This window comes from Dermacentor variabilis, chromosome 4, assembly GCF_050947875.1.
Source record: "Dermacentor variabilis isolate Ectoservices chromosome 4, ASM5094787v1, whole genome shotgun sequence".
In the NCBI taxonomy this organism is placed as follows: Eukaryota; Metazoa; Arthropoda; class Arachnida; order Ixodida; family Ixodidae; genus Dermacentor; species Dermacentor variabilis.
Genome location: NC_134571.1, coordinates 177,856,186 through 177,883,870, shown reverse-complemented (window position 1 = coordinate 177,883,870; position 27,685 = coordinate 177,856,186). Strand labels below are relative to the sequence as shown.

At 44.5% G+C, this 27,685-nt stretch overlaps 1 protein-coding gene across 3 annotated transcripts; it reads right to left on the bottom strand.

Moving 5' to 3' along the window:
• Positions 1–1,537: 1,537 nt before the first annotated feature.
• Positions 1,538–27,167, bottom strand: Naa40 (N-alpha-acetyltransferase 40). 3 transcript variants are annotated; one of them, XR_012827514.1, is made up of 5 exons: positions 27,031–27,167; positions 18,724–18,881; positions 16,727–16,941; positions 11,070–12,106; positions 1,538–7,114 (listed from the first exon to the last, which is right to left on the bottom strand). XR_012827514.1 is itself a non-coding variant. In XM_075690651.1 (4 exons), exons 2-4 carry the CDS (start codon positions 18,853–18,855, stop codon positions 11,821–11,823), a joined length of 633 nt encoding a protein of 210 aa, XP_075546766.1. In that variant the 5' UTR covers positions 18,856–18,881; positions 27,031–27,167; the 3' UTR covers positions 1,538–11,820. The 3 variants fall into 3 exon arrangements, 2 of the variants coding, with proteins under 2 accessions (XP_075546766.1, XP_075546767.1); XM_075690651.1 differs by having other exon boundaries at positions 1,538–12,106; XM_075690652.1 differs by lacking the exon at positions 27,031–27,167 and adding an exon at positions 25,536–25,610 and having other exon boundaries at positions 1,538–12,106.
• Positions 27,168–27,685: the final 518 nt, after the last annotated feature.

The following is a 27,685-nucleotide window of genomic DNA, read 5'->3' as shown; positions in this document are numbered from 1 at the left end:
GCGAGTGATGGAAGGGCTGCAGTCAATGAAACCAGGGGCACGGTTACCTGCGTGCTTTTTCCACATCATTCAATAAACCGAGCGATCGCCTACGTGCCAGCATACTCGCAACGCTGTTTCTGCGTGTCTTAAACACCATTAATGCGTTATACATATGGAATAGATTAGTGTACCTGGCCATTTTTTTTACTGTCATTCTACCTAAAGCAGGTATTGATGCCGTAGCTGCCCACTGATCAAATGATGTCGAAGCTGCTTTTGCACTTAAAGGACAGCTCGGTGTTCCCCTGTACTGATGCATTTCTAGTTACACATTGTGCATCTAAAGCTAGCTTTCCAACTGACCATCGACTGATTTCTTGCACTTGAGATTTTTAACACAACATTAAGTTTCAGAACATGCCCAAAAACGACTCCTTCCTACAACACACTTTATACTTGTCCTACCCCTATAGCACACTGTTTTGTTATGGCTAGGTTTCTCCTGCCTTTTTACTTTAGTAATCTACAGTAAAGCGCCTCTACAACGAAGTGACCTGTATAATGAAGGAATAATTCTGTCCTGGTTATATTGCAGGCTGTGCGGCATGTAGCCTTTACAATAATGTGACCTGTACGATGAATGGTTTTTGAAGGCCCCAAGCACTTTGTTTGAAAGGCGTTCCGACTGTGTGTGTATTCATCAACCCTTGGCACTTTGCTACCCTGTATTCTGGCTGCTTGATTGGAAGTAGCACTATGAAGCCCCATGATGAACATTGTGTCATGGCTTTATTCAACCGTAACGCATTGAAAACATTATGTTGCATACGTACGTTCACTGAAAGCTGTAAGGCTCAAAGCTCTTTCAAGCCAGAAGGGGAGTTTAGGCAAATGTATGTACTACTCACCGTGCTGACTGAACTGCCATCCCCCATGCACACTTGCATTCCCTCTAGTAATTTTTTGTAGGGAGCTCCATGCCTGGCATCACCCAGCGGCATAGTATATGCTTGTTTACGCTCATGCAATGCCCATTAATTTAAGCTTGGCGGCATTGGCATAACCACAAATTCCCAGATTTTTGGTAAAGCTAATGAAAAATATGAATAAAGCATCGCTCCTCAGTATCTTACCAATACCCCTGAAAGTCCTCTGATGTTGAAAGAACACCAGTAGGCTGTCTGCTTTGAGCAAGCTTTTCTGAAGTTGGCAACAGCACAGTTGCAGTATGTTGCTTGTCAGTTTGTGCTGTTAAAAGTTCACTTACGTTTGTGCTCTTCGTCGTAAGGTAAATCATCATTAATGAAGCATGTATTCCAGAAACGTGCGCTCTAGGCAAATTTTTTTTCTTCTTAAAGCGTGCTACTGTTCCCCCGTTTCACTTTTGGGTGCCTTGTTCGTAGAATTGCAAATCGCTTCACAGGTTGACAAAGTTATGCACTGGGCTGTAAATGCCGAATGGCTTCCATGTGAGCTTCCAATTTAAAGCTTTCTTGCATCCTTGCAGCTACAACGCCAAGAGGCGTCACTGGCGCCGTACCAAGCTCAAGCTGTAAGGAGGTGCCCAGAGTGGCCAAGTGCCGGGGAGTTTGCTGTGTGATCGTCTTATCATCATGCGTCCCTCTCATCACGTCGGTGACGCCACCTGGATTGTCTTGATTGGAAGTAAAGTGCTCGAACTTGGCTCATTGTAACTATGGTGGTGGTGTTTCTTTTCACAAGGTCTGTTGAGCACATTCAACAGCCTTCCTTTAATTAAAGAAAGGTGGGGGAAAGCACGGGTACCTTTCATAAGTGTTATTAGATAAGCCTAGTAGCTCATGCGAGTGCTATATAAAAGCTTCATACATAGCAGGGAACGCCATGATGGCTAGACAGACTTGTGTTGGTAAATTGTGTTTGTCACACATGAACATGTTACACCATGTATTTCAGTGTAACATTAAGCTGCATATTTTCTGTTGCAATATTTGATGAAATTATGACATTGAAGGTGTTGCAGATGAAATTTATCACCAAATGGGCAGAGTGATACGTTTCTACCATCAGTGGCCTAGTTTAAATTTAGAAGCTTAATTCAGGCATTTTGTGTGAAAACCACGACATGATTATGAGGCATGCCATGGCAGGATAATTCAGACCATCTGGGGTTCTTTAACATGCACCAAATAACCAGTGCCCTGCCCACATGTAAAGCCCAAAAGTACACATGCGATTTCACAACCTTATTTCTACAAGTTGTAACATATGAAGTGGTTATTACGTAGAAAGCATTGCAGATTCAAAACTAATGCAAAGTGCACAGGAAGTTCTATGGCCTCCCTGGTTGGTGTTGCTTCTTCGTCACTGCCTACTATTTATTAAATGGAGTACAAGTGTCTCGGCAGTGCAGCACATACAGAGCGAGAGCTTTTATTTATTGTGTGCACATGCAGTAATAGATGCATGTGATAACCACTGATTTATGCAACCACACTGCCGTTCCAGCTTAAGTTTTTCTTTACTGCATTTAGAAAAATCCTGTCTTACAATTGCTCTCTGGGAGAGAGCACATTGCTTAGGTGCACTGCTCTGCAACTTTGCCAGTGATGCAGTGGTATACACTACTTATATTGCAATGCAGCCAGGCAGACAGTTTCTGCAAAGCTTATTTAGATGATGCACTCATCCACACTTCCAGTGCTTCAAGGTTTTACCTTAATTCAGCCTTGCACTGCCATATAATTTGCTCAGACTGTAGAGCAATTGCCCTGGCACCAGGCTTGATTCCTGGAATGAGATTTCTTTTTTTTTTTCCTCCAACATGAGGAACCACTTGTAGCATTTTGTTAGTCAGATGGCAATTTCTCTTCCATGATACCTCGCTTTACAAGAGATTCTCGCAAGAGGGATCACGACGACAATGTTAGTGAACATCGTCAAACACATGCATGTTTCACCAAAAGTCCTTCATTCACACACAAGTGCAGCTTTGCTCACCCATAATACCTGGTTTTGAGAGACTCTCGCAAGAGCATCATGACAATGTTAGTGAACATAGTCGTACCAAAACTCCATTTACACACAAACGCAGCTGTTGCTCACTGGTTATAGCGCACTATTTTTGTACAGGATGCATTTTGGCTGGCAATAAATAATGGAAGCACTCTGCTATCTTTGTTAAAGACTGTTAATGGCAAGGCTGGCACTGCTACAGAAAATGGCGACAAAATGGAAGATGAGTCAATGAGAGAGGTGCGATTCTTGTGCCGACTGATTACAGCCAAAACAACCATGTCTGTGGTCTAGAACAGTAGCTCTCCGATTGTCTCGCAATTTTCAGACAACACAATTTCCATCACACTGGCACTCATGGTTGTTGCAGGGCCGGTGCAATGGAATCATAAATGTGTGACGTGACACACAAACAAGCTCAAGAATGTTGCAATGCACTTTTATGTTGAATGCTTTGGCAAACATGTTTACAGAAGGAAAAAAAAAGCCAGTAAACATAGGTGCAATACATGCTGCAACATGAACACTGCAGAACTTTGTACAGATAATCAGCACTAACTGCAAACTTTGAACAAGTTGGGGCAAACAATAACTTGTACTAAACCTTCCATGCTACATCACATTTAGTGACCAGTTGCATATTACATAGCTTTGCGACGTCAAGCATTCCATTAGCCATAACTCGCCATGCTTTTCACTTTATTTGTATGTACGGCAAGTTTCCAACATTACAATGAGTCCACTCGACGCTCTTCCTTCACTTCACCAAGTTGAGCACAGTTACCCACTCGGCTGAAGAAAATGCTACGCTTCTCAAGAATTGTCGTCATAGAAGCGCAGTGACCACTCCTGTCGAGGTTTGGCACTGCGATCCACTTTTTCGAGTCGAGGTACATTGTAGAATACAAGGTTAACCCTTGAACAGGGCGCAACATAAGCTGCTGCTATCTCAAATTCGAAAAGTTTGTTTTCAAGGCCCTTGAAAGTCCTGGATTTATGTACTGATGCTTGAAAATTCTTGTTTTGAAAACCAAATCTAGAATGGCTATTTCTTTTCATGAGAACCTGCGATTTATTTTTTTTCCCTTGAGTGTTTGACATCTGGGTACCAATATGAATCAATTTAACCAATTTTTGGTAGACGGCTGGCTACACTAGAATTGCTACTTCTGGCCTGGCCACATGCTGGCCATCCCGTAGCCATCACCGAGTAATGCAGACACTGTTTCCATGCAGCGATTCTAGCATTCTCATTTTCTCCGTCAGTGATTTCTGCAATGAGTCCGGCTTTTTCTGTTTGACTGTCTGAGTTATGTGTGGAAAGACGATGAAATGCCTGGAAAAGGCATGTTTCAAGGTGTGTGGCTCCACCATGAGGACTATACAAGAGTCACGCAGGGTGTCCATCAACCGGGAAAACTGGGAATTCTCAGGGATTTTGAGTAGTCTGTAAAATCTCAGGGAATTAGTGCCTCTATCAGGGAAAATTAGCTGTTATATTATTTCAAGGGTCGAAAGCCGCGGTAACGCTGGCTCGAGTAACAGACAGGTATCATTATGAATCGTATTTGACATCCTGTCGTCGGCTGGAGGAGTTGCCAGTGTACAGTCAAAAACGACCGACTTTGCGCATTCCCGATAATTTGGACAGCTTCGCGGCACCACCATGTACCCCATAGAGTCAATGTACCAGAACGTCTGAAATTTCGGATGCAAGAACTCTTCGCCATCTTATTTTACAGTCGTTTTGCCATGACAGCGCACGCAGATCCGGTGGCAGCCGTAGCCACTACTGCGGCAACGCTAGGCTTAACTGCTTCGACATTCGCTATGAAGCTTCTTGCTGTTGGGTGCCGTGTTTTTTATTGAAAGAATTAGCCGCTGTCAGCAATGGCACCGACTCCGCATTTGTGGTCCTCGCGATTGGCTTCGAAGCTCGGAAAAGACGGTGCGTTGCATAATGCCAGTTTCCGAAAGTCAGCTTGGCCTGTGTACAGAAATGTTACTTTGTAAAGCATACGCAAAAGTGTTGCGGTGAAGCATAACAAGCATGTGAAGGGGCTGTTGTCACGGGACACAGTATGTATTCCTTAATTATACACGCGTGCACCCGGTATCTCCTGTCACAGTATAAGCACCGATATGCCTAATACATGTACTGGCAAGCCTCGAGGGCTTTTTCGGGTGTGCCTGTGGTGGTTTGAGTCCTCAAGGGCAGTAAAGACATGCATTCTTTTCCAACTGGCCGATTTTTCAGACATTTTCTTGGCGCATAGGGAGTTCGAAAAATCTTATGTTGACTGTACAACTGACCAAAAAGATGCTTCAAAAGGTCCATGGGGCGAACGAGCGGCAAAAAGGAAGACGAGAACAGAAAGGGCCTACGCATTGAGGAATGAAAGGGAAAGGAAGCGAGCTGCCGCTGTTTTGAAGGAACTTGAGCTCAAGAAACAAAGCGTTGGCTGATGCCGAGATGCAGGTGTCCCTCATGCAGACCAAAATAAACTCGTATGAAGCAGTGAAACACAACACTAAGTCGTCTTGCGCGGGCTGAGAGCATGTCAGGACAGTTGACGTTGACTTATAAGCTGCTGAGAGAGAATCTCACCAAGTTCGGGCCTCATACCACTGAGCTTGCTATCAGTTGATAGATATAGCTCATATTCGAAAATATTTGCTTCTGTATGCATCTCCTTTTTATTTGTATTTGGGGATGTCCGACTCGATTTGCGATTTTTTTTAAGACATTTTATTTGCAGTGCATTTTACTAACCCCTCCCTTCTATTCTTTTTTTGATTAACAAACAATGCTCCTTAGTATTCAATATGGATTAAATAGGCTTTTTTTTTTCATATGCTTACTAGAGAGTGACAGCATTGGGCGATATGGTTTCAGCCCGTCTTGACATAAAACATAGTTCTGCATCACTCAGGGAATTTCGCAAAGGCACTCGGGGAAAACCTGGAAAAACTCTGGGAATTTGGAAATGTCAATTTAGTAGAGTAGTTTGCTGGGCCAGTTGGTGCATGGTGAACGTATAATGGTTTCCAGCAAGTACGGACGCGAGCACAAGAAGTAGAAACAGACAGGACAATGCTGGACTTACAACTGTAAGTCCAGCGTTGTCCCGTCTGTTTCTACTTCCTGTGCTCGCGTCCGTACTTGCTGGAAACCATTATACGTTGGAAATGTCAACTTGCTAGACACCATGGAGTGGAACATGTCAAACGCGGCAAATCCAAATGGGGCGAAGTGCAAGCCTTGCAGTAAAACATTCAATATTGCTGCCATGGGTGAATCGGCATTGAAAAGTCATATCAAAAGCACCAAGCATATTGGTGTGAAGATAGCAGCAGGAAGCTCAGTGAGAAGCTACCTGACGCCAATCGCAGTTGACCAAGCCACAACTCCAGCTTCGTTTCAGTCGCCGAGCATAAGCTACATTTGGAAAAAGCACAGGCTTGCTACAGGCACTGAAATTTTATTGGCTATAAAAGTCATGACATCCCACCTTTCGTACCTACCATCATAACACGCAGATCAGTTATTTCAATGCATGTTCCCGGACAGTGAAGTGCCGAAGTCACTTTCTTGTGGGGAGACGAAATGCGCATATGTGATATGTCATGGTCTTGGGCCTTTCTTCCTCTCGGTATTGTGTCGAAAGATGAAGCAGTTTCAGATCTATGTCGTGCTTTTTGATGAATCGGCGAACGACTGTCGGCAACATAAGCAAATGGACGTGCACGTATAGTGCTGGAACTCGGTCCGCAAAATGGGGACCGGGTATGCCTCTGTGTTTATGGGGCACTGAAAAGCTGTTGGGTGCCCCCGAACCTTTATCTCTTGCAAGCGCTCTTCAGATATCCATGGATGGTCCCAATGTTAAGTTCTTTAAGGGCCTCCCAAGAACATTTGCAACAAAACCACCAAGTTCAGTGCGTACACTTGGGCACGTGTGGCCTCCACATTATGCCTACAGGGAAGGCATTGCAGCACGCAAGTGGGGACTTGATTGGCTGTTCTTGAGTCCTCTATTTGAAGATGCTCCACAGCAAAGAGAAGACTTTCCAACAGTTCCAGGCCAAGAATGCTTTCCTCTCATGTTTGTCACTCACCGGTAGGTGGAATATGTTCCTGTAATTGAGAGAGTTGTTGTGGCGTTGCATAGAAACGTACAATGAGGCCACTAGAACAAAGGAAGACGACTGCCAAAATGTGGATCATTAAACAACTTGTGTGAATACAGCGACGCTTTGCTGCCACCAGCAAAGTTGAATTTTGCACTTGGCGTAGCAATGGTACTGAAGCCTTTCCTGACAGAGTACCAGATATAAACGAACGGCTTTTTTTCTTGCCAAGGATTTGGAAACTGTTGGCGGGAAGCATCTGACCAAGTTTTTGCAATGTTCAGTCCTGTCTGCAAAAGGAACCTTGGACCTACTGAAAGTAGACATTGAGAATGCAGAGAATCACAGATCACTTGAAGTAGTGGAAAAAGGGAAAAGGCACAACAAATAATGAAATACTATTACAAAGTGAGCCCAAAGGATATCTTTCAGTTTCAGATGGAGTTAAATAGTTCTTGTTGAATACAACAAAAAAGTCCTGGAGAGAAGCCCTTTGAGGTTTCCTTTAGCTAGAGGCCTTTCCTCACTAGACCTGTGACAGATGTCTGCAAAGCGAGACAAATGCCTTGCAAGCTTTAGAAAAGTATTGGGCACTCACATCACTGCAAGTACATAGTATGGCAGATCACGTGCAGGACACAGTACTGTCCGAGTACACGAAGCTCTTGGAGGAACAAAAACACCAGCATCGACGATTTGACAAGGGTACTGATAGAGTGGATGAGTCTTACCCTGAGCTCATTTGAATTCAATCCATTGTACACCGAGTTGTAGAAGGTTCTTAAGCTTTTGATTGTCCTCAGCCATGGCCAGGCAACTGTAGAATGAGGATTCAGTGCGAATCAACAGGTCTGTGTAGAGAATCTGAAGGAACACAGTGGCTTTTGTGCAACGCGGCTGACAAGGCTGGTCGTGTTCCAAGTATTTCGATCACCAAACGACTGAGGTTTGCAGCATCGGCAGAAAGTTCAGTGTACTTGGAAACTCAGAGAAAACAGCAGCTGGAAGCTACAAAGCAGGGATAGAGACGCTTCATTGGACAAGATATTGACTCGATGAAAAAAAGAAAAAGAAGCCTGAATTAACAATGGCCAAACTCGTGGCTTCAGCAGATGCCTATGCTGAATTAGCAGAAACTTATTTGACACACATCGTCAACTCAAACAACCTCAGAACGACTGCGAAAGCCAAGACTGATCAGCTCTACTCTATTAAGCACCAAACTTGGCAAAAGCTATTGGAGCTCCCCTGAAGTTTCCATGATGAGCTTGGCAAGCAAGCTTTTTTGCAGCTTTGCGAAGTTAAAGCAGTATTGGACAATACTGCGCGAGGGTCTAGTGCAATATGAACAGTTTTGTAGTACTATTTTTTGTTTTATCCGTGCAATATATGTAATTTTGTTGCTTGTTCTCTTTGTGCAATAAAAATGCCTTAGACTTTCTTGCAGCATTCTTTTTTGAAGTCACCACGCTCATCACGCTGCGAGACTTGATTTCTCATTTGTATGCACTTTTTCTTCGCAAGTGAAAAATCTGTTTTAGCATTCTTTTGTAGTTGGTGCAACCTGCACTAAATATAAGAAATTCTTCTGGTCCTCTTTGCCGCTCTCTTTTATTTGTTTTTGTTATGCTTAAGCCCTTGCGATCTGTCATCCTTATTTTTCTTCCCTTCTCCCTATTGCCTTCTTTTCATCTTTATCAACAGTATGCATGTTTTCAAACTGAATAACAATTTTTGAGCTTCTACCTATAGGTATGGGCTGAAGCACCCAATACAGGGCCTTGAAAATTCCCCATGGGGTCCTTGAATTTCCTTTTTCATTTTTTCAAGTTAACGAACCCTGTTGAAGGATGGTGAAAAAAATGAAAAGAACTTGCCAAAAAGACCCAATTCTTTCTGCATGCTAACAATTCTTACGATTGTACAAAGCAAGGTCGCATGTTCTTGCATGGTCTTCCGTGCCAAAATGTTTTGTCACAAAGGTGAATTTCACTAGGGCGAGCAATTTTTTTACACTAACAAAGGTAGCTTCACTGAACTCAAATTGAGTCTATGCTCCCAACTTCTCACACAAGGAATTCTGATGATCATGTAAAGTAAGACCATGCAAAACATTTGTCAGGGAGATGAAGTTTAGTAGGAATTTTTTTTTTTTTTGCACTGTAACAAAGGTGGGCTCGAGTGCGCACAAGTGAGTTTAAGCTCCTAGCTTTGCTCTTCAGCAGCTCCTTGTGCAACCTGATGTTATTTACAACAAGCCCAAAATAAACACACGCTATCTGGAAGAAGCACAAAGCAACACAAGAGCTGAAATCATCTTCAGGCCTGTGTGAAAAAACGACACAAAAAAAACACTGGACGAGCTGTTTCAGGAATGTGCTTAACGAGTTCAGCTAGTCTTCCGTCTTTAAAGGGTCAAGTGCGGGAGTCACGGTCAACTGTAGCAACCTCAAAGAAACTAAAACTACTGCCAAGCTCACTCGAAATGATTAGTGCATTACTATATGCACGACTATGGCCCTATACCTTTGCATTCATAACAAGGAAAAGTCATTTGCAAGTGTAGCAGCATGCACAAAGTAGCCATCCACAGTACTTTGCATCACTGTTCCGTTAAGATTCACCAATTAATTCACACGGCATTGCAAAGCTGAATTAGTAATTGAAACGTGCCAAGCATCAGGAGAAGAATCATTGATTCGTGTTAAGGTTTCACGACCCTGTTGACTGGCCATTAGAATCCTTGCAGACCTTTGAGGCAGCACACATCAAATACTGCGCGAGCAGCTAGAGCTTACTCTGTCCTATTCGCATATTCTGTACCTATTGCGCACCCAACCACCTACTATCTCTCTGACCTGCCACAATGGCTTGGCAAGTATGGTTTTCGCTGCTGACCACAAGCTCGTGGTTTCAATTCCTAGCCACAATGGCCACGTTGCGGATGGAATGAAAAGGCACTTGTGTGCACCCTGCTTTGATTACACCTAAACGTAAACACTAAATCAGTTTAGGCAAACAATGCATTCTTTTAAAACTGCATTTTCATTAACTTTGCCGTAACAGGCTGGTTATTAGAAAAGAAAATTAAGGGCAAAGTTCTACTGTCCGACTTTCGTGCCAAAATCCCAGAGCCGCCATGCCAGCATGCTGTTACGGTTTTTAAAGCATTTCTTCGTATTTGGGCCGCGTTGGCCTAGTAAAAGTTTCTGAAACTTGCCAGATTCAATCTCCCACTCCTTTAGGGCAAAATGCAGTGTATTTTTACCAAGAAACAATTACGGTAGCTACATCCTAGCAGATACTGTCAAAATGCATGATGTCATGATGAGTTGCTGCAAGGCATCACCAGTTTTTTTCTTTTTTGCACCTCTTCTGGCTTACCAAGCGTCTTCTCATGGTGAGAGCGACTGCTCTGGTGCTGTAAAAGGGTTACCTCCAAATACGGCTGAAATCATATCTCTCTTTAGAGCGGTCCAGGTGGTCGTAGTGAGGAACATGCCAAGTTCCACAAGTGTACTTCCCCCCACACGATGGTAGACATAGCCCTAGGACTGGAAATAATTCAGGACCGCACAAGTTGGTGTTGCTATCATCACCACCATCTCTTTACTGCTACATTCTCGCTGTTTGCAAAGCCTACCGTCGGCTCAATGGTGCCACGAAGCAGGAGGTTGGCCACCTTGTGTAGGGTGGCCCAATAGTGTGCAGAAATGTAGTTCTAGTGTTTCACACAGCCCTTATTACCCCGGAGCCCTTCACAGGAGCGTCTTTCGTAGCCCCCTGCATTGCTCTGGGACATCAAACCACTTTTCATCAATATTTTTCAAAGAATATAGGACTCCCCTGACAATGCAAAATTCTGACCTCATTACCACAACTGCCCTGCCTGCAGGAATCTTCTGAAAAGTCGTCTCTGGATGTGCAGAGACACGACAGGTACAATGCAAAACGGACATTACCTGTACACACACTGTCACAGAGGCCTATATAAAAGGCATGGGCTTCGAAGTCTTTAGGACTGCCTTCACAGGCAACTCATAGGTTTCGAGGATCAGCACTTGAGAGCCACAAGCAAAGAAAGCTGGCTGTAATGAATAGTGAAATTCAGAAGTTTCCGCTAATGACACAGTAAAATCCATTAGCCAGCAGGCCACACCCACTGCAGCTGTAGCCAAGTGCTTCCTCGCAAAACATGCACAATGTCACACACTTTTCTTTGAACGGTGATGTGCATATGCAGAAGTGAGAAGTTACAGTGAGCTCAATGAGCATAGGAGTCGTACACAGACAGCTTGGGTCACAGCCTGCTTCAAATCCGTAACTGGAAGCTGCGTCTTTCAGAGCAATGGTACAGCCAGTGAAGACATGACTTGTTGCACTTACGCACAATCGCTGGGAAACACAATGAATGATGAAAAAGTCTCAATGAGCCAGACGGTCACTCCATCACCTTTTCCGTGCTTCAGCTCCGTGTAAAAGGTGCGAGATGATGAAGGTGTCATGTAATTGCATTGAACAATGGCAGGAATGTTGCGATGATTTAGGGCGACAGGTGACCAGGCTGTCCAACAGGCAGGATATTGTCAACATAACAACCGAGCATTTTCTAGCAGAGGGCTAGCAGTCTTAACCAAGTGCTCTCCAGTCGAGGCCTGCACCGTGAAAACCGATAAGCGCACAAGGATGATCGTGATGGACGTGCGACATCTGTCAGCGCTTGGCGGGAACCCCAGTGCGGCGACTGAGGATGACGTAGTCGGCTGCATCCCCCGACGGATTGGTCTCGTCGGTGCGATAGCCGAGGGCTTTCTGGTAGAAGGCCAGCGCCCCCGTGTTGTTCTTGAAGACGGTGAGCACGGTCTTGCACATGCGGAAGTGGGCCGCCAGATGGTCCAGCTGGCGCATCAGGTGTGAGCCCAGGCCCCGCCGCTGCACCTGCAACTCCAGTTGCAGTTCGTAGCAGTACAGCACTGACATGCCGCCATCCATGTCAAAACTGCAATGCACAGAACGAGATGGGCATACTAGTTGCAAAGGCAGAAATGGCAAAACACCCACTTTGAGGTGTGGCCTGTACAGGGACTGTACAGAACGTCCAACACAAAATTCAAGAACAATTCAAGGATTTCCAGGTTGCCCAAGATTCAAGGAGGCTGGATCAAACTTCAGTCATACACATAAGCTGAACAATATTCATATCTCCTACTTCTGAGCTGCATTTCTTTAGAGTTAAGCAGCCACTTGAATTGCTCTTCAGGTGGCTTTTTGAAGTCGACTTTGCCATAGTGCCAATGTCAATGGCTTTGTGGCACATCACAAACGTCACTCGAATGAGAGTTAGTAGTGCCTGGCTTCAACCAAGCATACTCGTCACGTTCAAGCTAAATGGCTGAAACTTATGCCTGTGCCACATGGGCACAGAAAATGGCATTAACTTGCCAATTAACTTGCCACTTGCCAATTAACTTGCCAATTAATTAACATTAACTTGGCATTAACTTGCCACCCTGTTTTCCGCTCCCTTTGATTACCCCTACCTCTTTCCTTTTTTGCTCGTCCTGAGCTGCGCTAATAGCCTTAAACAGTTATGACATACCAACTCGCCCAAACTGCCACGCTTTTGCCAATGCCTTAAATTTTAGTGCCAATTGTGAGGTGCCCCACGGACATGCTTGGTGACATTAAAGCTTAATGCCATTCGCAGAGTAGTGCCCACTCATAACTCACTTGGCCATCAAATGCGTGCTCTCGCTCCCAATGTCTTCGCATTCAGACATTACTAGACGAATGTGTAGTGAAAAACAATCAATATGTTCATCACTTTCTCTTAAAAAGAGCTCTTTTCTCACGGCATAGTGCATTCTCACAACCATCACAACCCACTTGGCCATCGAATGCATGGAAAGCTTTGGCTTCAAACAGTTTGTGGCTGGGTGCAAAAATGACATTCCTGAAGTAAACTACATAAAATACGCCTAATAATGTGTTTCACACCATTTCTTAAATGTTCGCTCCCAAAATAATTTTTTTTAACTGCATTACGATTGGCAAGCAACCTGGACTATTTCACTACAGCTATCGCCATCACAATGTTTATTCAATGTCATTAAGCATGTGCATACTATACATAGCAGCATTATACATATTATTATTACATTACACATTATATACATGACATGAAGAAACTTAAGGCCTTACATTTTTAATGGCATTAACCTCGTCCATGTGGCATGGGTATTACTTTCATCCAGGCATTTCTAGAGCACAGGCCTCGAAAAACAGAGCCATGACCGCTGCAATGTACATCAAATAGCGATACAACAAATATGACGGTACAGCTTGGTCACTTTATACGGCTTCGTCTAGCACCACGGTGGCAATGGCGATTTAAACAAGACTGTCGCCAGTGGCTGGGGACATGGCAGACTGCAACTGCTTTGCAGAACTATCAAAAAAGAATGTACAGGATCTTTTCCCAACAGACAGTGTTGCCGATGCAGAGTTTGTTACTCTGAAAGTTCAGAAGTCACCCCCAACGCAACTTTTCAAAGAAATCAAGGAGCACATTTATTTTCAATAACCCTTAAATCTATATTTTGTAAATTCAAGGATTTTTCAAGGATTTCAAGGAGGTGTACGAATTCTGTGTGCAAGCTAGATCAAATCAAATGCTGAGATTTAATGTCCAAAAGTGACACACTGTGTAAGAGGTGTCGCAATGTGGGCTGGTGCTCTGGATTCATTTCGAACCACTGGGGTTCATTAACATGCACTTAAACCTAAGTACTCGAAGGTTCTTTTAGATTCTTCCCCCACTGGAATGCAGCTATAAGCGGAATCCCCAACATCATACCCTGTAGCTGAATGCTACTGCCACTGAGTCACCACTGCAGGTAACCTGTTGAACTTTCTTCATACATGGGTTGCCTCCAACTCCGATATACAACACAAATAACATACACATAAGCCAACTTGCAAATGAAAAAAATGTTCAACCGTGTCACACAAGGTGCCAGTAACAGAGGTGGACACCTTCGTTTTTTTGGTTTCCCTCGCTCTACTTCAGATTCTTGTCCTCATCCATCCCTAGCCCTTGGTAAGACTTGGCCAAATTCGACTTTTTACCAGGAGTGTGCGTGCCTAAGCACATCGGCCACAGCAAGTGATGGACTATCATACAATTTTCTTTTTTCTTTGTCTGAGCAAAAGAACTCTGAACTAGTGGAAGCTAACTAATGGCTGGATAAAAAGATTTGGTTTCGCCTGAAAGGCAAAGCATTGGCAGGAACAGCAGACTGTTAGAATATGCATTACACAAAGCAAGGGTCATAGCTTTATGGGCAGAACGAACTACAGTGAACATTTGCTTGCTAACTAAACAGGTGGTTTCACTCGCCCAAAGAAACATATGAACATAGTTCAGTCAGGGACCACAAGCACCACATCGCGAGATGTCACGCAGTTCACCCTGCAGCCATCCTGTGCAGCAGGTTCCTTTACGATTTCAGTGTGCCGTGCCTCCAAAACTCTGCCGGCCACACGATCTTCAACACTGCATCTCACGTAAAGTTCAAAGTATACTGATTTCTATGGTTGTTGACTCTTCTTTCCTTTACTTGTGACAATTACCTGTACCTGTACTCTTCTATGCAAGACCAATATAAGTGACCTCATATGTTGGTCACCTATACTGTAAAAACTAGAAACATCCTCGTTTCTGTGGCTGCGAACGTTACGGGCACAATCGTTGAAAAAGGAGTCTCTGCTTGGGCACCATTTTCAAACAGCAGACCCCCGAAGCCATTTTCCAGATTGATCACTTTTGAGTAATACAGTAAGACCTTGTTCGGGCTTGACGGAACCCAAAAGAATATCCAAATTAACTGAATGCCGAATTATTGAGGGTACCAAGAGAACAAGAAGCAAATGCTTATTACATCAACACACTTATATTTGCTGAATGAATCAGCCAATTCGGTTCCTACTTTTACCAAAAGCAGTGCAGGTGCTGCAATTGTCGTCGTGTCGCAGGTACAAAAGTCTCGCGACTTCCTACGCAATACAGCTGCAGTAAAAGACCTGTGTCTTCATCCAAGATATACTTTTCACTACCACGCATACATCCCAAATATTTTTTCACCAGTGAGCTCCTCAGCAACAGCATCGCATCACAGCCACCAATTTTGACACCAGCGTCCGGGCCACTGTAGAATCGCTCATTATCCTTGAAAGCTTCCGCAATATTTGACATTCTGCGCGCATTGCACAGAGTCAAAACGAAGTTACTGTTTGCCGCAAGCACTGTGGACGAAACTGCCATTGCTATCGATGCAATTGTGGATAATGACCACGCAGTTCTGAAGGCACACGCACACCGAGTCACACTGAAGCTACTGTTTGCCGTAACTGCCGCAGATGACATTGTGGTCGCTGCCGACGAATCATGGATTGCAACAACTGAAGGCGTGCATGGCCAACGCACACCGAGTCTAAAGGAAAGCCTCAACCACTATGGGCAAAACTGTGGTCGCTATCGACACGATCATGGATGTGGCAACTAGCAGTTTGAGGGCACACGGTCAACGTGGTGTCACGCACGGTGATAAATGCAAGAATAAAGGCTATCGAAGGCACAAACGAGCACGAAGCATGAGTTCCTGGTGTTGCCATACGGTTTGAGCTGATGACTATGACAATGCGGACTCTGGTGCTTCATTTCGATTGGACGCTAGCACCACTCCTGCTCTCTTGAGTCACACATTTGCAATGCTCCAAGGCCACCTCACTCCGAGGGTTGTCCGAAGTAACCAGTTTGCGGCCAAATACGTCCAAATTAACGAGAATTTGAGGAAATTCAATTATGCATATGCCTGCCAAGACCGGAGGACGACTCCGAATTAACGAAGATCGATTAACAAGCTTTTACTGTACTTCCATATCCGAATGCAAACATTCAGCACGATGCCACATAATGTCAGTGTAGCTACTTTTCCTACTTGTCTTTTTTTTTTTATTAAAGTCAAAGCCCCACAAATCCTAAAAAGGAAGTACTGGCAAGTGCCAGAGTACTTTACATAAGTTACTATAAGATTTGTTTCTACAATCCAGTTTAGTTCTGGTGCCCAGAAGGTAGCTGCGTCATCACGTCATGGTACACTCGCTCGTTCTGTTCTCACAATCACAGCTACTGCCACAAGTACAGCCAGAAGAAACAGACACAGCACTCTTGTTTATTATATCTTTTTAATAATTAGTGTCATCATACTTAGTCTTATTGCTACATAATGTTGGCAAATATCCCTCCATGTCATCATGCAGCAATAATGCCAGGTCCAGTATTCAGAGATCAACTTTAATATCAAATAAAGATGTCTGACAAGTCTTATCCAACCTTCTTACTAGCTAAACATGATTTTTCTACAAGTGAGAAGTGCGCACTAGAGTTTTCTACAGCTTCAAAAATATCTGTCAGTACTTGTTTAAAGCCGAAAAGAGCTTGGCGAGCAGTCTCATTCCTTCTGTGAGTTCCACTTTCATCAATGGACAATCAACATGCACCAAAAGTGTGATGTGCCAAGAAAACAGTTCCTGCAGTCACTACAGCACCAGAACTCACCGAAAGTGGATGAAGCCAACCGGCGAGTCGTCCTCCTCTAGGCGTGCCACCAGGTACCAGGCGTCTCGGTGGCCCAGCTCCTTGCGCTTGGCATTCTCGCTCCAGCCCCACTGGCTGGCCTCGTAGAGGTCACGCATGTTGCGCGACACCAGGTCAAAGGCCCACTCACGAAGGTCATTGGGGGCTGCTGTGGCACGGACGCAGCTCACCCGTACCTGCAGTCCAATTTATTTAAACGTGCCTCAAAGGAGCAGAGAAATATTCGTTCACTGAAAGAGACATGTAGGAGTGAGGCATCGCAAACTATCTTTTTGAGGAATGTTAAGCACTGAGAAGTGAAAGTAGCAGTTCTTGCAAAAAGAGTTGCAGTTTTGCCAAAGGCGAAGCATCAACTGCGATAGCAAGTTATATTAGACACCTATACGAAGCAAAGTCAGTAGTTTAATCGGCCGCACAAGCTGCTGTAAGCGTTTACTTAATAACAAAATTAACAAGCACAGTGGCACGTCCGCCCACGCAGACAAACTCGCTCGATGACTGCAGACATTCGCTGTCAGAACGCTGGCATGATGCAGAGTGGCAGCCGCAGAGAGCGAATTGCCCTCTGTGCTGCCTCTCGCTTTAACGCAAACTAGGTGCGCGAGAATGCTGCGCACACAAAGCTATCAGGCTTCTCGGGTCACCTAGCCTTCGCACCCACTCCAGATTACCTCCAAGGTAGGGCATGCGCCACCGCGCTCAACGATGCTGCGTGCAGCCGCGAGCAGAGTAGATCAGGAGATGCGTGCTAACCTGCCCCCTCCCACTTGCCCATGCGAGAAGACACCACCCTTCTCGCCTCACCCCTCACCCTCACATGCTTTCCCTCGCACCTACAGCACACGACAGGCTGCCGTGACCTTATCGCACTGGGATTTTATGCAGAGCCTCACGGTGACAGTGGACATTCGCCTGGAGCATCTGTATAATCGCTACTGCAATAAAACTGAAAATATCAAAATGCTTGCAATCATGATTGCAATCACAAATAGGTTCTGGAACAATTATGCTTGCTACCTGGTCATCAGAAGGAAAGTTATAGAAGAATAAAAATGAGTTAGAACGCATATGGGAGGCATTGCCAAATCACAACTGACAGCTTACGACTATCCCTGAAAATAAAGTGTACGATCATTCCATTCTACTGGCACTAACATATGGGGCAGAAACTTGGAAGTTAACAAACAAGCTTGAGAACAAGTTAAGGACCGCACAAAGAGCGATGGAACCAGAAATGTTAGGGGCAACGTTAAGAGACAGGAAGAGAGTGCTGTGGATAAGCAAGCAAAAGAGGATAGCCAATATTTTAGCTGACATTAAAAGAAAAGAATGGAGCTCGGATGGCCATGTAATTAAAACATAGGACAGATAACTGGTGCGCCATTAGAGTTACAAAAGGGTGCCAAGGAAAGGGACACACAGTCGAAGATGGCAGGAACAAGGCAGTGTAATGCTGATGTAAGACGGGTAAATGGAGACTGCTGGAAGAGGCCTTCTTGCTGCAGTGTATGTAAAATAGGCCACTGATACTTGCAATGTAAAAAAAAAATATAAATTCTTGCCTCCTTGAGACCTTGCCCCCACTTTTCATGGACTGCTTTCTCCACAGCTTTGCAAGGAAAACAGGCTCCTGGTTCTTTTGTAAGTAAAAAATCTGGGGCTTGCACTGCTAATTACGTTTGGGCAACACAGCCCAAATAAAAGAAAATACGTACTGTCACACTGACATCTTAGCACTGAAATTGGGTCCAAAATACAGATGAACCAAGTTTAACCGTAATTTTCTTCACTAGAAAACAAATGTTTTCAGTCAACAAAATCAAAATAGACTTTAAAGCGTATTTTGTCAATGGGAACTGGATTTTCCTTAAAGTCATTACCTTCCGATTAGCAACAGCAGTTCGTGTTATACAGATCAGCTCAAGAAGGGAACACAAAACACAGAGCAAGGCACGGACCCTGAGGTCATCCCTGGTGTACACGGCTGGCTCGGCAATTGCTGCTTGCAGCGGGTCAGGTGACTCGTTGGCCGTTCGCACAAGGAGCGGCCCTATGTTGACCTGCTTGGTGGATTTGCGGCTGCGGACCATGGCGACTCTCACCTCAGTGCTGGGTCCTGCATGGTAGTAATGTGTGACGATTGCTTCTTTAGACACAAAGACGTGTTCAATTATCTGCGTCATTTTTAAGGGCTAACAGCATGCTTTGCCATTGCCATCAACATCCCCACACAATATTACAGCATTATACTCAACCACACAATCAATAGCTCAATATTGCCAAGGCAGATGACACAAGAGGAAGGGCCTGAAGATTAGGGTCCTAAATTAGATCAAATTCTAGATACACGCTGGTCGACAACGCTCGCCATATGGTCACAATTAAAAGTTCACTTTCTTTTTCCTCAACCACACAAGGTGATGTGAGTGATGGACCGGGGTTCAGAATTATTTTTATTAACATTTTGTCATTAATATCCCACTATTTTCATTTCAGTTTTATAATGCTCCATCAAGCATCCATATCTTCACTCTAATTTGCTTTGCATTACATCGTACTTATTGTAATTTGTCTGTAACCAGTGACCTCTGCTGACAAGCAACTATATTTACAGTTCCAGTTGTTTCTTTTCTGCCTGTTTCTAGCATGTTATTAATGATTTTAATTATTATTGTGCACCAAAGTGTGACAAGGTCTATTCCTTTGTATCCACTGCCTGCTGTACAGGGGTGGGAACGCGTCAAGCATTAATAATTTTGTTCATGCCCTCCATAATAATGTTCAGAAATGAAAATAAAGGTTATTAGTAGTAGTAGTAGTAGTAGTAGTAGTAGTAGTAGTAGTAGTAGTAGTAGTAGTAGTAGTAGTAGTAGTAGTAGTAGTATACTATCACATTCTATAGCAACAAAGTGGTTGTGAGAGACGTGATAGTGGTGGTGGTAATGAGGAGCTACTTAAATGCGCACCCAAAGCACGCAACACGAGCATTTTTGCATTTTGTCCCCATCAAAACGAAGCCGTCCTAGCCGGAAATTGAACCTATTAACTTGAGCTCAGCAACCGAAGTAGGACACGCTACCCCTTAATAGCGTAATAGCCAAGCACATGTGATTAAATACAGGCACAATATCAAGGAAACACAAGACTATGCGTCTTTCTTTTACTGTGGCCCATGGGGTATTTGGCTGACTGGTCACTGTTGACTCTGTTTTCAGCACTGGTCACAAATGCACTTTCAAGGTTGACTGACACTGATCAGCATCGTTTTTAATACAGGTTCCTCAGCAGGAATGTCACAATTGCAGCTTTAATCGCATGTGCAAAATTAAGTGTCAGCCAAGTATTCACTGGACGTGGCTGAGATGGTTTGCACTTCAACCACAACAAAAATGGAATACCAACACACTGAACTTTTACGCAGTTCTTCTTTTTCGTCTTGATGACATCAAATCAAAGTGCACAAGTGGCCATCAACTACAGAAGAGCATATGGCAGAGTTGCTATACTGCACTTATTTATGTACATTCATTTTTGTGCCCAAAACAACATCCCTTCATGTGAGCCACTCATGTATGCACTATGTTTACTACATTAGTGCCGTAATGGTCCTCAGTTCCTTTACGGCAGTCACTGCTCTACAGACCTTCATGATACATTTTCACAGATATTTCTTATCTGCCTCCAGCTGCATCCACTTCCATTGTTGTAAGCACAAACTGCACAGACCTCTTATTTATCACTCAATTATGCACTGCCCACCTGAATGTACAGTTGCCGACAAAATCTTATGAACCGCTGGATCTGGAAAAAGAATCTTAATACGATTATGATGATGATGATGATCTATTGGCATCACCTACAGACCTTTTCATCGGGCAAGGAGGATAGGGCGCACAGCAAGCCTCTCTGGCTTGGGCGATCCGGCGCGGCGGTGCCTGAAAGTATTGCTGTCGCTTGCTGCTGAACGATCTTGCAATGTTTTAGATCGAACTTTGTTATATTTACGCCACGTCCGTTCATGTAAGGTCGTCACGGAAGCCTTTGAGTGCATCGGTCTCTACAGTAGGCAGAAATATGTCTTGGGGGCGCAAAAATGTGGCGCGCTTTATCAGCCGCGGTGTATGCACATTATCAGTCGCGGTGAGTGTATGTGTTGTGAACTATTTTGCTTATATCGCTTTTAATTCAACAAAGAAAACCGGTGTCTCTGTATTACCAGCATTAAATGGTAAATCAGCTCACTGTCTGATCGCTTGGCATAGAGAGTAAAACATAAAGCATAAAAGCGCATGCTAGTGCACAGCCAACCTAAGGCAACCACGAAACATCTAAGCGGCAGGCGCTATCAAATATTTGTGATGCACCAGCATCATTCTCACGCATTTCAAGTCAAGTAGGCTTAAAATTACTATATGTCTAAGCTAGCCCCCCTGCAGGAGGCCGATGGCGCTGGTCAACACAGCATTCACTGCAGTTGGTGAACCAGCACGATACATATATAAGCTGTGTGCTTCGGAATTGCCCTTTTGGCCTGTATACAGCCATAATAAATGACAGGGATCACATAAAAAGAATGCGATGGCTATTTTTGAGGACATAATTTCCGTAATATGTGTGAGTGCGTCGTAGAGAACAGAACGAACACAACCAAAAAAAAAATTTCGGTTATCATCCTCTTTCTCGAAAAAACAAGAGAAAACGGGCTAACGCCACAATACGACCTCGCATGGTCACGCCGCACAACGTTTATAGATAAATAACCGCTCATGCTGTATGCTTGGACATTGGCTTGGACCATGCGGTATATAGAACAAAGATATCTGTAATCCAGTACTTACCACCACTTAAAACGCTCGCGCAGTTCGTAAACAGTCCCTTTGTTGGACAAGCTTAATTCAGACTGTAAGGTATGCTGCTATTACTAGCCAAAACTATTTTATTCAGGGGCGGAAAACTCATCCATCGAACCAAGTAGTCACACAATGTAACCTGCAGCAAACAGTTTGAACGCTTGTCAAACATCACAGCTCCTATCGTAGCAGATCAGTACTCACGCTGTTACGACCGTCGCATATGCATCATGGCTCCTTAATCGCAGCTTAGAAATAGAGGATAATACTGCAATAAGGTCACATTAGTGAATGGAACATTCAGAAATACACAACTGATCTCCGAGGCTGATTGTAGGCTCAAATATGCGCACACATCACGCTGCGTGTTCCGTCCACCTCAACGCCAGCAGAAACGCCATGACGCCTTAAACCACTTCAACATGTCTCACAGAACCGTTTACCATGTAGAAGATACACGTCATACTAAACAGACCGCACAACTGTGAAAACAGACCCCATAACCTACCGCCAAGCGTATATACCTGCCACGCAAAACACCGCTTTCACCCAAGCCAGTATGGCGCTGCTCATAGGCGGCGCCACTGTGTTCACAATATGGCGGCGCCTACGAAAAAACGGTGTATAAAGCGGGGCGGTAAGAAACAGTCACATAGCCTGCTTGATATGATCAGGTATGCTATACATGGTATTTATTCTAGCATTTTTGTCTCCCCAGCCTTACAACACCACTTGGTATTCACATTTCCAGCCTTTACCAGTATATTCGAACACCATTGTGGTGCACAGTTTTACTGGCTACTGTTCAGGCTTCTCAGAAATTCAATGTCCTGTAAGATTCCATAGTCCTAAAATTTTGTGGTCAACAAACTTCTTAATCTCATCCACCCACCTAACTTTCTGCCACCCCCTGCTACGCTTCCCTTCTCTTGGAATCCAGTCCGCAACCCTTAATGACCATCAGTTATCTTCCCTCCTCATTACATGTCCTGCCCATGCCCCCCCCCCCCATTTCTTTTTCTTGATTTTAACTAAGATGACATTTACTCGCGTTTGTTCCCTCACACAATCTGCTCTTTTCTTATCCCTTAACGTTACACTAGTCATTCTTCTTTCCATAGCTCGTTGCGTCGTCCTCTCTTGGAATCCAGTCCGCAACCCTTAATGACCATCAGTTATCTTCCCTCCTCATTACATGTCCTGCCCATGCCCCCCATTTCTTTTTCTTGATTTCAACTAAGATGTCATTTACTCGCGTTTGTTCCCTCACCCAATCTGCTCTTTTCTTATCCCTTAACGTTACACCTGTCATTCTTCTTTCCATAGCTCGTTGCGTCGTCCTCAATTTAAGCAGAACCCTTTTCGTGAGCCTCCAGGTTTCTGCCCCATACATGAGTACTGGTAAGACACAGCTGTTATATACTTTTCTCTTGAGGAATAGTGGCAACCTGCTGTTCATGATTTGAGAATGCCTACCAAACGCACCCCAGCCCATTCTTATTCTTCTGATTATTTCAGTCTCATGATCTGGATCCGCGGTCACTACCTGCCCTAAGTAGATGTATTCCCTTACCACTTCCAGTGCCTCGCTACCTATCGTAAACTGCTGTTCTCTTCCGGGACTATTAAACATTACTTTAGTTTTCTGCAGAATAATTTTTAGACCCACCCTTCTGCTTTGCCTCTCCAGGTCAGTAAGCATGCATTGCAATTGGTCTCCTGAGTTACTAAGCAATGCAATATAATCAGCGAATCCGAAGTTACTAAGGTATTCTCCATCAACTTTTATCCCCAATTCTTCCCACTCCGGGTCTCTGAATACCTCCTGTAAACACGCTGTGAATAGCAATGGAGAGATCATATCTCTCTGCCTGACGTATTTCTTTATTGGGATTTTGTTGCTTTCTCTGTGGAGGACTACGGTGGCTGTGGAGCCGCTATAGATATCTTTCAGTATTTTTACATGTGGCTCGTCTACACCCTGATTCCGTAATGCCTCCATGACTGCTGAGGTTTCAACTGAATCAAACGCTTCCTCGTAATCAATTAAACCTATATATATGGGTCGGTTATATTCCGCACATTTCTCTATTACCTGATTGATAGTGTGAATATAGTCTATTGCTGAGTAGCCATTACGGAACCCTGCCGGGTCCTTTGGTTGACAGAAGTCTTAGGTGTTCCTGATTCTATTTGCGATTACCTTAGTAAATACTCTGAAGGCAACGGGCAGTCAGCTGATTGGTCTGTAATTTTTAAAGTCTTTGGCGTCCCCTTTCTTAAGGATTAGGATTATGTTAGCGTTCTTCCAAGATTCTGGTTCGCTCGAGGTCATGAGGCACTGTGTATATAGGGTGGCCAGTCCTTCTAGAACAATGTTCCCACCATCCTGCAACAAATCTGCTGTTACCTGATCCTCCCCAGCTGCCTTCCCCCTTTGCATAGCTTCCAAGGCGTTCTTTATTCTTTATCTCTTCCGGCATTACTTGTGGGATTTCATGTTCCTCTAGACTATTCTCTCTCACCTTATCGTCATGGGTGCCACTGGTACTGTATAAATCTCTATAGAACTCCTCCGCCACTTGAACTATCTCATCCATATTAGTAATGATATTGCCGGCTTTGTCTCTTAACGCATACATCTGATTCTTGCCTATTCCTAGTTTCTTCTTCACTGCTTTTAGGCTTCCTCCGTTCCTGAGAGCATGTTCAATTCTATCCATATTATAATTCCTTATGTCAGCTGTCTTACGTTTGTTGGTTAACTTAGAAAGTTCTGCCAGTTCTCTTCTAGCTGTAGGGTTAGAGGCTTTCATAAATTGGTGTTTCTTCATCAGATCTTTCATCTCCTGTGATAGCTTACTGGTATCCTGTCTAACGGAGTTACCACAGACTTCTATTGCACACTCCTTAATGATGCCCATAAGATTGTTGTTCATTGCTTCAACACTAAGATCCTCTTCCTGAGTTAAAGCCGGATACCTGTTCTGTAGCTTGATCCGGAATTCCTCTAGTTTCCCTCTTACCACTAACTCATTGATTGGCTTCTTATGTACCAGTTTCTTCCGTTCCCTCCTCAAGTCTAGGCTAATTCGAGTTCTTACCATCCTATGGTCCCTGCAGCGCACCTTGCCGATCACATCCACATCTTGTATGATGCCAGGGTTAGCGCAGAGTATGAAGTCTATTTCATTTCTAGTCTCGCCATTCGGGCTACTCCATGTCCACTTTCGGCTATCCCACTTGCGGAAGAAGGTATTCATTATCCTCATATTATTCTGTTCCGCAAACTCTACTAATAACTCTCCCCTGCTATTCCTAGAGCCTATGCCACATTCTCCCACTGACTTGTCTCCAGCCTGCTTCTTGCCTACCCTGGCATTGAAGTCGCCCATCAGTATAGTGTATTTTGTTTTGACTTTACCCATCGCCGATTCCACGTCTTCATAGAAGCTTTCAACTTTCTGGTCATCATGACTGGAGTAGGGGCGTAGATCTGTATGACCTTCAATTTGTACCTCTTATTAAGTTTCACAACAAGACCTGCCACCCTCTCGTTAATGCTACAGAATTCCTGTATGTTACCAGCTATAGCCTTATTAATCAGGAATCTGACTCCTAGTTCTCGTCTCTCCGCTAAGCCCTGGTAGCACAGGACGTGCCCGCTTTTTAGCACTGTATATGCTTCTTTTGTCCTCCTAACCTCACTGAGCCTTATTATATCCCATTTACTACCCTCTAATTCCTCCAATAACACTGCTAGACTCGCCTCACCAGATAACGTTCTAATGTTAAACGTTGCCAGGTTCAGATTCCAATGGCGGCCTGTCTTGTATACACACACGTACACAACACACACACATACATACAGGGTCCTGAATACTTCACTGCGCATGCTCGAAAAAAGGTTGTGCACTCACCACGGCACTGTCCTTGCTCAAATTTTGCACAATGATCGCATTTTGGTGTCTAATTCATTACGTATAGCATTCGGCACAGTTAATTGCCTGGTTTTTAAGAAAAAAAAGTCCGAATTTGCATGCGCTTATGGGGATATGAGCTGCTACCGCGACAGCTGAAGCATAAACTTGTTTCGCCACCTGCCATCAGCTGCAGAAAGCAGCATTTCAGGGAGGGCAGCTGCCTGTTCCAGGAGCGAACAACACACGGCAGCCCTGTTTTTTGCATTGTAGCACACATGTTCCATTTATTTATGTGAAATTAGGTTTTGCTTCCTCAGTAAACACCACCACTGCCGCCTCACTGAAATGATCTGTGGTACTTGACTCGGCCATTTGCAGTGCCATATTCAATCAGGTGCACATTAAATTACAACGAACCGAGATGTCTACGTGCATGCAGTTTAATTAATTTAATTGTCACGACCACTTGTATGTCGTTCGTTTGCGATTTACAAGCTGCTCAGATGACCTAAGATTATGTGGGAACAGACATTCGATGAGCTATGTATAAAAGCCGAGGAGCTAATCAGACTCTCGGCGATCGTCGACTCTGCTTGCCGCTATCGTTGTGCTTGATGGTTACTCGTTTTGCAACGGGCTGCACGAGAGTGATTGCCCGCGCCAGCCAGTATATGCGCTCGATTTCGCATTAAGTAGTATCGTAATCGTCGGTGAATTTTTTTTTCTCCGATAATCGGTACTTTTGTACAACGGCGTAGCGAGCAAAACAAGTTTAGTATTGTTTCGGCTTACCTAAATGCTGTCCAACGAGCTCAGTGACGATGAATGGCATTGCCGCGTAATGTTTACGTCAGTAAAGGAGGCGCTGGTCTGCGCTGCGGAACTATCGTAAATATGGACTACATCTCATGTAAACTTTTACGCTAACAGCGGATTTCACGTTTAGCGAAACAAGCCAATGAGCGTACGTGGACCACACACCAAGGCGGCAAAAACATTTTCTATCGTGATGTGTCCCGTTTAACGGGGCTGGCAAGTAAACATGCACTCCGCAGTTGCAAGCTTGGCGTGTGTCTTATCCTGCCACTCGATCGTTTACTTGATTTAAGCGAATAAAACCCAGTCAGATAGCTACGTTGCCCAACTTCAAAAGACGTCAGTACCAGCGGAAATAAACAAGGAAACTCTGGGCAGCGAACACAATGCCAGACGACAAAGTCGTTGTGAATGAAAATATAAAACTTCGCGTCACTCGGCCCTTAAAGGGCAAAGCTTCACGTTGACAGACAACCAGCTAACAGCGAAGCAAACAATAACGTCCTTGAACACAAACGAGCAGTCACCGGGAGTAAACATTGGCGGGTTGTACAAAATAACGGGGCGTCTCTCATTACCCAAGAGCGCTAAGCTATTGGCAGCCCAGCCGCAAGTGAAAGTCGTTCGCGAGAGCAATGCTACAAAATCAGGAAGCCGGGAGCAGCAGCGTACTTACTTTAGTGAAGTTCGGTAAACGTAGCGCGGGCGAAAAACATTAGCAGAACGCGGGAAACAGACCACGGTAGAAGCGGCCATGCCTTGATGGCACTGGCGATACACCCTTCCTTGTTTGTAAACACGCAGCCCAGCAGCCGCGTTAGGGTGGCTAGAAGGGGAGGTGTGAATACCGGTGGCGCTTTCCTTCGGGCGCGCGTGACCCCCTTGCGCACCGATGCCACCAGGGGGAATGTGGCGCTGCCGCTCGCGGCGGGGGACTCGTAGCCGTGCTGGCCTGCGCCTCCGCGGTCAGTTGGTCTCGGCGCCCCTTTTGGAGTGTTCCTCGCGACAATCCGTAATTCGAGGGCGAGATGCAGTCGGCAGCGAAAAAGAAGACGGAGCTTTGTGCCCGGATGTGATACTGGGTGCAAGAAGACCTCAGAAAAGGTATCTCTTCCGTGCCCCTGCCTGCAAACAAGCATTTGCCAAACGGGATCGAGTGGTCCCAATGGTCAGGCCAGGCTCATTGATGCTATGACGTCGAGGTTCCCTGCAGAAGTCATGAGGTTATTTTAACATAGTTTTTCTCTCAAAATGGTGCATGATTGTTCTCTTTGGTATTTCAGATGGGGCAGCAAGAAAGAGGCCACCCTTGGTGAAACTCTTCCGTTGAT